The 10,985-nt window shown below is 36.9% G+C and overlaps 1 protein-coding gene across 1 annotated transcript; it reads left to right on the top strand.

Annotated features, from left to right (window-relative positions):
• The first annotated feature begins 702 nt into the window (after positions 1 to 702).
• On the top strand, positions 703 to 2,896 carry LOC136002263 (arg8-vasotocin receptor-like). The gene is made up of 2 exons (XM_065657155.1): positions 703 to 1,618; positions 2,697 to 2,896. Exons 1-2 carry the CDS (start codon positions 703 to 705, stop codon positions 2,894 to 2,896), a joined length of 1,116 nt encoding a protein of 371 aa, XP_065513227.1.
• Positions 2,897 to 10,985: the final 8,089 nt, after the last annotated feature.

Genomic DNA, 10,985 nt, shown 5'->3' with positions numbered 1-10,985 from the left:
TCTCTAAGTCTTGACCCTGTCCTGAAATAAAAATTATTTTTAAGGCAGTTAAAATCCTTTTCAAAATCAGGTGACTCCAAAGGGAAAGAAAAAAAAAACCCACTATGGAAAAATGCATTTCTTCATCTCTGCTACACTTAGGATGTGGTTGTGCCCCAGGAGCCTAGAGGATTGCAGTGACGATGCCCCTGAGCTCAGGGGCCCAACTTTCCGTCTACATATAAACATTCCTCCTGCTCCAGCTGAAGCATGCCCTTCTGGCTTGCGTAAAAAAATATTTTTAAGAACTCTCCTGAGTAAGATCATTTAAGTATGACTTTGGCCAGAGCTATTTACGAGTTCGGGCTTTCACTGAAGTGAGTAATTGAATTACGTTGAGCCTCTGAAGTTTGCCTTTTATTTATATATTTTCCCCAATTGTGTGACTCGCTCTGCCATTGGCTGGGTCCCTGCAGCCTACCCGAGGGTGCTGCAGTTACATAAGGCTCTGCTGGGAGCCTATATAAAGCCTTTTTGCACGCCAGCAAGAGACAGAATTTCATCAAGATCCAGGTCCCACTGCTTTAGTTCACACAAGCAGGAGGAGATTTGCTTGAAGATACACTGAAACCTGAACCCGGGCTGGTTTGTTTGCTAGCCGGTACTTCACAGCTGTCAACCTGAGTCGCGAGTAGCAGCTACTGCAAGTAGCTTCTGTGCACTATGAAGAATTTTTCGTTTCCTATGCAGGATAACACACATGAGACTGAGAGTTCTTCACCTCACAGATTCCTGAGTTTGACAAATCAGTCAGATCCTGTTGGAAGACCAGAAAGAGATGAGCAATTAGCTCAAGTAGAGATTGCTGTACTGGGGGTCATATTTCTGACAGCGTCTGTGGGCAATTTTATTCTCATACTGGTGCTGTGGCGAAGAAGAAAGAAGCTCTCTAGGATGTATGTGTTCATGCTTCACCTCAGCATCGCTGATTTAGTGGTAGCCTTTTTCCAAGTGCTGCCTCAGCTCGTGTGGGATATTACAGATGTTTTCATAGGGCCAGATTTCCTGTGCAGAATTATCAAGTATCTACAGTTGCTGGGCATGTTTGCCTCTACTTATATGATAGTGGTCATGACAGTGGACAGATATCAAGCAGTTTGCTACCCTATGGTCACTTTCCAAAAGAAGAGAGCTCTCTGGAACATCCCTATTTGTACCAGCTGGTCTATATCACTGATTCTTAGCCTACCACAGGTATTTATCTTTTCTAAGACTGAAATATCTCCAGGTATCTTTGAATGTTGGGGTGAATTTATTCAGCCATGGGGCCCAAGGGCATATGTGACTTGGATTTTTGTAGTTATATTCTTCATTCCCTCAGTCATCCTTATCACGTGCCAGGTTAAGATTTGCAAAATAATCAAAAGAAATATATATGTGAAAAATCAGAATGAATATGAAGTAACAAATCAGAAGCAAGTCCTGCCATCCCGAGCAAGCAATGTGAACTGTATTTCAAAGGCTATGATCAAGACTGTAAAAATGACGGTGGTGACAGTTGTTGCGTATGTCCTCTGTTGGTCACCTTTCTTCATTGCACAGCTGTGGTCTGTGTGGTTCCCCAGTGTCATGACTGAAGGTAAGATACTCTCCATCCTCATTCATAACCTCATTGCAGGCTAGCACGGTGCTGTGTTGCTTTATATTTGCAATTTGCTTTTGTGTAAAAGTTAGATGTGATCATTTCAGTATGATTAAAAAGAAAATCCTGGATGGATTATCTACTATATTTAATTAGGTACAGAGAGCTTCATGTGTTCTGTGATCAGAACATCATATATGTATATATATATGATTCTATGCATGTTTATGTTTTGGGTGATGGATGATTTAAAGATTAATGAACAGCACAGGGAAAAACATCATCTGCTCTGGCAAGGGTTGAGATTTTTAGAGGTTTTAGATATTAAAGCAGCAGTATTTTGGGTTCTTGAGGTGAAAAGGAGTAATTAACTATTCAAAGTAATAAAATAAAAATTTCTTATTTACTGGATAGAACTGTGATGTTATAAGACATCTTTTTTTTAATATTGAAATCACGTTGATGAAATCTCTGTAGTGCACTATGATACAATTAAAAGTTGTGAAACAGCTGTTTATAAAGCAAAAAAGCAAGCCTGAGAAAGATATCAAAGAACATAATGTTGTAAACTAGATTAATCTTGTCAAATTGATACTGCTCCCTCTTTGTGAAAGGCAGACTCTGTATGTGACATTATTTAAGTTCACCTATTCTAACCTCAAAGATATAAACCAAAGGAGGAAGAAAAAAACCAAAAAAGATAATAGCTCTGTCCAATGAAAAAAAAATCTCATCTTTGTTTTGAGAATTCTTTCTGTCAGTGTGAATTTGGGTCTTTCTGTACATATATTTATATCAATATCTGTAGTTATCTCTATCGCAGTTTAGTACTTGCTTTTAAATTTGATGCAGCTACATCAAAAAAGAGCTATTTGGAACTATTTAACTCAATACAATACAGTGTGCTTCATGCCTTCTGAAACTGCAAATTGCATGGAGTAAATAGGAATTTCCTGCTCTTAGATTAACTTTAATATATGAGCAGGTACACCAGAAAGCAGCAGACTCTGAAAATGTTACTGATTTCTATATGCACTTTATTTACTCTGTTATTCCTTTATCTATTTCATTCCAGGTTCAGCATTCACCATTATCATGCTCCTTGGCAATTTAAATAGTTGCACCAATCCATGGATTTACATGTATTTTTGTGGCCACATTCCGTATTGCACAAAGAAGCAGCTGGAGAACACCTTGGCTCAAGAGGAATCGGTGGTCACGGGGAGCATTCATCTCGTAGAGAGAGACCCTGAGGAAAACAGCACTTCTGCATAAATGTTGAATGCTTTTTGTTTTTTTGTTAAATTTGCGCTGTTCAGAAGACATGTTGATATTTTACCACTGTCCATTGTTTTGTGATAAGGAAGCTTAAAAAGTGTCTTTTGTTGTATAGGTATATTTCCCTGCAGTTCTGTAGCATGTACATGAACTTTCCGTGTTGTACAAGCCTGACTCAATAGTTCCATCATCACTGTATTATCAGAATGAATTCTCATAAAGACTGACAAAGATACATAAAAACATCTTAGATGTTTTGTGCCCTAACATACTTTATCTTCTGTGATTCTGAATTTCTAAGTAGTAAAATTTTACAACTAAATGGTCCAATAAATTGAAACATAATTGGAAAGGAATCTAACATAATTATACTTTAATATGTGTTCAAATTGAACTATGAATTGTTCATCATTCTGGTGTGATTGAGGGACAGTCTGACAAATCTTGAGAAGGCAGCAGGAAATCAGAAAAAGCCTTTGCCAGCTATTATTAATACCTATTTTAAATTAACTCATATACATGTATAAAATGCCTAGCAGCTTAATATCCTTTTTCAAAAAATAATTCAGTGTCCTTGTGACGCTGGGTACCTACTTCAGTTTCAAATGCCATTGTGGATGGCAGGAGGTCAGCAGCATACTAACAGTCCAGGTTTGTGGCTTCACAACATGGGATTTGATCTTCCATGCATTCCCTGATGGGCAAGCAGTTAAGTGAAACTCCCCAGACATACACACATATATACATACTTTTTTAATTTTTATTTTAAAAATTGTGTACTAGGAATGTACATTTTTGTTTGGTGTTCAGACCTATTTTTTATGGCATGCAATTTATTGACAGTGTGCTCAGAGCCCCTTCAGGTTCAAATTCAATTATTTACTCTTCATGGTAAAAATAAATCTGCATATCTTTATCTCAAAAAGCCATTTGCTTGCTAGTTTGTGGGTGTTTTATGCAGGTGGCTATTTATTCCTCTTTCAGTGTCTGCAATCTAATCAGAGGAGTATAGAGGGAATATCAGCAAGGGTCTTTCAGGTGAGAATAGAGCTCCATTCACAGAGATTCTTGGTGATATTTGCATGTCATCTGCCTACACTATATTAATACTATGTTTCATCATTGCTATTCACATTTCATTTTTATGAGTGCTAGCAATCTCAAATTTCAATGGAAAAGCAATAAAATTGGGGTATTTTAATAGTCTTTAAGTTGTACTCAAAGAAATATTGATTTAAACTAAGTACCGATTGAATTGTGAGAAGTGCTGCTGTACAATGAATAGTTACACTTCAGGTTAATGTGCGCTGATATGACTGAATATTCTATCATTTCTATTCCCTGTATAGTTAGACCAGATAGGGGTACAAACCAAATATTGCTGTTGTTTATGATGGGAAAAACTGGTGTCCCAGTGCAGCTGGCAAGAATGGGTCTCCAGCAATCAGGAGGAGGAAGGTAGATGAAGATAGTACCAGAACCAGACAGGAATGGGAAGAGTCTGTATGATCTCTCTTATTGTGATTGAAATAGGTACTTTTTTCTTGCTGTTTTTTTCTTCTTCTCTTTAATTGATAGAAATCCATTCTACCCCACATCTCCCCAGTTAGAGCAATTCTGAAACGCAAATGACAGTGTCCTCATCTGGGGTATGAACATCTGTGATACAATCCATACTACTGACAGGATATTTGTTGTATTCAGCCACTGATTTACTAAGATTTTCATTCAAATTAGCTCTCAGTTAGGTTGTCCCTTATGACTTAATTTAATGGTTAATGATTTTTTTGTTTGTTTTCTACTTCCTTTGTTTGCAGTTAGTTACATAGTAAAATATACAATGTTGAAAGGAACTCTAAATAGAATTGCTTCAAGGAACTACCTGTGTCATTGTACTATGGGACTTCCAGCAAAACACACTGAAAGCCTCAAAAGATAAACAATTGCAAGAAAACAGGCATTCAAATTTTGTACAAATAGTAATGCAGATCCAGAACTGATGTCAGTCACAGTGCTGCCCAGAGACCACAGTGGAGCTGTGCCATTTTACACCACCTGATCTGGCCTCTGATATTTAAAAAGTATAACTTCTATTACTTAGATTTCTGCATTGCTCATATATTTGTTTCTGGCTCTATACATAATTTTGTAGAGCTTGATTTCTCAGATAGTAGTAGCTCCATGTGTTCTATAAAAGTCTGAAAGCAACATTAACTGTCCATATTTCAGATATTTTGATCCTGTAATGAATGAAATGCCAGAACCTCTTAAGCTCAATAATGAATTCTTACTGTCTGTGATGTTCAAAACAATGATATTTTCGTCTCGCAAGTGCTTTCTTTCTGATTTTTTAAATTTCTTTGTCCTGAGATCAGTCCTGGTGATAAGAAGAAAAATAAAGGTTACTGTACCGTGATGTCAAACTACAGGCTATGGACACTTTAGTTTCAGTCCAACAGGAGGTACTTGAACACAGGAATTCTTGCCTTTTTTTTTTTTTCACCGACTCCTGACAAACACACTCACAGGGGAGTTTGGTGCTGCTCCACAATTTTCTGTCAAAACTTATTTTCAAATGATGAAAAATTCATTTTGATATTTTCTTCCCCCTCCCCCCACCCCCCGCCTTAATGAAGTGTCCTTTCCAGGACTTTTCTTATTTCTTAAAGAAAAAGACACTTAAAAATATAATGAGATTTTTCTCGTTGTGAATTTGGCTATCAGTTTTCTTGGGAGTTGTAGTTTTAACATCTTGTGCCCTTGTTTACCTCTGTATTTTTATTCTTCAGCTGGACTATATCTTGAGCTGGACTGTATGAGCTGGACTGTATCTGTCAATTCACTATCACTTGTATTTCCAATAGGCATTGCATTGTCTCATTAAGAAGAACGACTGTGAGACATCACTGTAGGCTGGCCAGGGTGTTTAATCCATATGGGAGAATCAGCAACTTGAATGTACAAGTCCCTGGAGGCACTGTGGAAGCATGTGCAAATGAAAAAACCCAATTATCAGATGAAAGCCTTCCTCATCAATGCCTAAATTCTGTTTTCTCACATAAATCATTTCTGAGCAGAAAAATACATACTGTACCAGTTCAGACGCTTGAAGTGAATGGATATGTTGTTGATGCTGGCACTGCAGTACAGTGTGTGGTGGTGGTTTTTTTTTTTTACTTTCCATGGTTTTGTTACTACTTGGGAATTCAGTAAAAGGAATTAGGTTCTTTCCTAAAAATTATTGGTTTATGTTTTGCAGTACAGATAAGAAGAATCAAAGGCAATGTAATCTATCGATTCTGTATTGATTTATTACAGAAACAAACAAACAAACAAACAAACAAACCCCACAACAAAAGTACTAGAATGAAAGGAAAATCCCAACATGTGTTTTTGATTCTTTACAATATATGTTGATAATTCTGTTATTCTACAGAACTGTTGCTGTATTTTCATAGCCAGTCCAAGTTCAGATACTTGTAAATGGTGAATACTGAAGCCAGAGCTGTCGGGTGATAATACTTCTCTTTAATCTTTCAACAAAATGATGCTGGCAAATTTTAAAGATGGCACCAAACTAATGTCCTGCCAATTTCACTTTAATCACTTAGTTCTGACAATGGTAATGGGTTATAGGATCGAATAAACCGCTCCTGTCTCCATGTTGTTGGGAAATACTGGCAGTGTGACGTGGAGGCCCAAGTTGGAAATGGCGGAGTTTATGATGCGAGGCAGACGTGGCTGTATCGTCCAGTTCCCAGACACTCAGCCAGGATAAAATTATCCTCAAGAGCCTGTGAATGTTAGCTATTCTTGGCTGAAGAGTTTCAGGAGCAGACAAAGGCAAAGAATAATGATCCAGCTACTCAGTTCTTTCAGATAAATCTGGTTTAGGTTGGATTACTCACAGAAAAAAAAAGGCAAAAAAAAAAAAAGGCAAGCCATTTTCTGTCTTCATAAGGTAGGGATTTGGCCCGGAATGCCTTGGGTACCTACAGGAAACAGATGATTCATACATGCAGCTAAACAGGCAGATTTGCAAATGAAAACAGCTCGAATGGGAACTATATTATTTACAGTAAGGCAGTCATAAATAATTTATTTACTACTGTATTAGCTGATCCGCATAGATTTGGACTGAAAGGAAATCACACTGTTACAAAATCAGAAATAAAACCTGATGTAAAATATGCTACCACATCAAACCTCCAGCTGCCATCCCCAAACCCATCTCTTCAGTCCTATGCGTGCAACCCTAGGCCCCTCTGTGCTCTCATGGTCCCAAGTAGAGCCTCATGTTCTGCAGTACCGTTCCCAAAATCTACCTGCCCTAATCTCTTGCAGAGGTACCCCAGGTTGTCTTGAATTTGCCTTTCTGAAACAAAAGGATAGAAGCTGTGGGTTTTTTTCTTGGGCTAAATGGTGCTCCTGCTTTGCTGCTTGAAGACTTTCTGAGGGTCATCTCATTAAGAAGGCAAATTCTTGGCATCTTTACGAGCCCCACTGTAAAATTTCCATTACTTTGCACTTCACTTTTTCAGGAACAACAGAAAGAATAGGCTTTGAGTGAAACTATAATAAGTAGGTCATACCCACTCTTTCTTGCTTCCTTTTCTTGCCAACACAGCAGACCAAAGCATATGCTTTCCACCAGTAGGTCATAGCAACTAATTTAAGTAACCTATTCTGTCATTCAGCTCCATAATGAACTTTTGAGGTAAGGAAACTCTAACCAAAAACCTCTTGAATTTTCATGCAAGTATTGCCTTAGAGATACAGTGCAAACGTATTCAAGTGCCATTGTTATTCATGAAATGCTTTTTTATATCATGACTGGCACTCTGAAAGACCTTCAGAGTTGTGGATTTATGTTTCTTGCATCCATTTCTGTATACTTACCAAAAATTGTTAAAATTGTTTATTACCCAAATTTAAGCAACAAATCTGAATTCTGAGTTAACAATAGAGGAATCAGTAGGACCTTGTGGAGGAAACATTTCAATACCCTCTGGGAAAAATTTTGAAAAATGCCAAACAAAAACATTTCACCTCAAAGACCTGTGGAAATTATGGCTGTGGAGTTGGATACAATTAGAGACAGACATCACCTTACATCCCCGTAACCACTTTTCAAGAGAACTCATGAAGTAACAAATACCAAAACCAGATAAAAGAAATACTTGATATTGTTGTCATCATTGTCATCATCATTGTCACCATCATCATCATTATTGAAATGAAATCAGCATATAACCTACAGTAAGTTTTAAAACAAAACATAAAATTGGCACAATGCAACATAAGTAGACCAATTCTGAAGTTAAAATAATATTAAAGGCATTATTTCAATCAAAAATGCAACTTTTATCTCTGATGTTGCTATTTTGTTTAGCTAAAAATATATAGGTATGTTTTTTGGTTCCAAGATTATTGTTTTGTGCATTGAATTCCATGAAGCTACCCAAAGATGAATTTTGGCACAAAACATTAAAAATTGGTTTCATGTTTATACATCTAGTATTAAACCAAAATTGTTGCTTTAAGAGGTTGGTCTTGTATGTCTTACGTTTTTCTTGAGTTCAGTTATTATCTGTATCAGCACCTTTGAAGAGATACTAGGAATAAATTATCTGCTAGCTGTCACAGTATGCTGAAAATGTTTGCCCATGTCTCTAAAAGTATTAATAGATGTCTGGCCTCAAATGATTTAATACTGAGTGGCTCCAGCTTTTGACTTACTGATGGGAGAGATTGTACTTCATCATAGAGAATACAAGCCTTCTGACAAGCATAGTCATGATGTGAACACACTGCTTTATTGATACATTTAATACAAATGCCAGTCTGCTGACAATATGATTCATACTCTTGATCCTGTTGACAAGACTGATGCAATCTCAAGTTCTGAGATGGTTTGTGTTCAGCTGTAACTGCCTGTTCACAAAAAAAAATGTTAGCAAAACTCAGGAGATAAATCTTTATTTTCTTCTCGGCACCTGGGTTTCTTGGAGTTTTATGCATTTGCTGTGAAGAGATTAAAAATTCCACTGCAGTATTTCGGCTTGATTTGTGTTTCTTTTTACACAGAGGAGTAATCCTGGGTTGTATGATGCTGACATGTAGACTGTATTAAAGGAATGATATCATGGAAAATCAAACACTTTTTGCTCCAGAAGCACCTGAATGTCAGTGTGCATGCGCTTAATACAGTGCTCCATGATGTGGAGCTGCCATGGGGCTGCTCTGCTGCTGCTCCTGCAGATCCTGGATGGAGCGTGCCCAGTGTATGCACTGTCTTTGGGAAATTCTCCTGCCAAAGTCTCCCTGATGAGGATGTGGAAGATCAAATAGGAGTAAGATGTCATGTAAAACCTCCCTCAGAGTACACTAAGAGTGCACAAGCACTAAAGGTGCACACTGGACGACTAAAGCATTTTGCGTTTATTTAGGTTGTGGTCAGTGATTAAAACAGATTATCAGAACTGGACCACATGTATCATTAACAAGGCTGTCTGCCCATGGACGTACGCACACAGACAAAGTGTTTAGGAGTATCTCAGGTGATGTCCATGTTGGAGGCACTGGCACTTAGCTAATTCTTTTACTTTTTTTGTGATGAAACAGTGCATTGAATATGCAATTCGGCACGAACACAATAAAGCAAGTGACTAGTGCATGAAAGTTGATGTAACTGGTTAGCGCATACAGATGACTGTGCAGGCAAGTCCTACCAGGGTGCCACTGTCTATTTCAGGAGCCCAGAGGGCAGAGGTGCTCTGCCCAACACTCCCTCCACTTCCATCCCTTCCTCATTTCATGGGGCTAAAAGGAGGAAATGACACATGATTGCATCTCTGCAACATAATACATAGATATATAAACATCTTTATCTTTTGACTCCTTTTCCCCACAAGGTCACCTTAGTCTGATACTTTTGGTAGAAACTCCCTAATGGTTTTGCAAGAAAAGGGGGTTACCCTATGCTAGAGGGTTTGTTCTGCTGAGAATGAGACAGTTAAGCTCATCCTGTAATTTAAGCAAGGACTGTCTCTAAGCCACAAAGTGTTGAATTTTGTTTTTAATTACCTGGTGACATTATAAAAAATACATTTTCAGTAACTGAAATGCAAGAACTAGATGGCCCAAATACCTGACTTATGTATTAATTCAGTAGGTTCAGGTTTTCCTTTAATAAAGATTCTTTTCCATAAATTGAAGCAGATGAGAGGAATATCATAAATGTAAAGTTAGGCTAATCCTATTGAATTTTAACCTGTATCGAGGCTGCAAGATAAAATTAATTCACTGATATAAAACAAAGAGTTAACTCGAGACTTTGATCAAAAGAAATATAGTATTTTATATGAATTATCTGTAAAATATCTCAAGGCACAAAAAGGCTATCCTTAGAATACTATTGAATACTGTTGTATAAATGAATTTCTAAGGTAAATATTTATTTATTTTGTAATAAAAACATCAATGTCAGAAATAAATGTGTTTATATGTTAAAATTTAATCTTGGGATTTGATATGAACTGCATAAGTTGTAATACTCTGTTTTTTTCTATACTGCTCTCAAAAGCTGAAATATTTTCTCTGCTGTCAGGTTAAGAAATCAATCAATTACAAGTTTATATATGCATTTGTGTCCTGGAGGGAAATGTGGAGTTGATTCAGACAAAAGTCTCAGAACTCAACTGCATCCAAATTGTTCATCGACCTCCTGCATCTTTAAGGGAAAGAAATTGTGCAAACAGTATTATTTTTCCTGGAAATGTCAACATTTCTGTTAACGCTGAACATTATGAAAATATATTGTGAGTATACTATGTAGCTAGAAAGTGTCACAATATAGTAGTGTAGAAATATAATTTATTTACTTTCAAAGTTAATATTTTAGCACCGTATAATTTCACACTGCTGTCAAATGATGTTTTACCTTGTAATAATGAGAATGGGAAAATAAGAATGGAAATACTTCTTCAAATTCTACCCTGAAAAGTCTTTTACATTCTACTTCTTTAGATTCTACTCTTCACAGAATGCCCCCACATTCTAAAAATTAGTAAGTTAGTTTTATTAA

Source organism: Caloenas nicobarica, chromosome 1 (assembly GCF_036013445.1).
Source record: "Caloenas nicobarica isolate bCalNic1 chromosome 1, bCalNic1.hap1, whole genome shotgun sequence".
Lineage (NCBI taxonomy): Eukaryota > Metazoa > Chordata > Aves > Columbiformes > Columbidae > Caloenas > Caloenas nicobarica.
This window is presented reverse-complemented; position numbering and strand designations above follow the sequence as displayed.

Coding starts and splice junctions, on each gene's coding strand:
- LOC136002263 (XM_065657155.1), top strand. CDS start 703: ATGAAGAATTTTTCGTTTCCTATGCAGGATAACACACATGAGACTGAG. Junction 1,619..2,696: donor CCCCAGTGTCATGACTGAAG/GTAAGATACTCT, acceptor ATTTCATTCCAG/GTTCAGCATTCACCATTATC.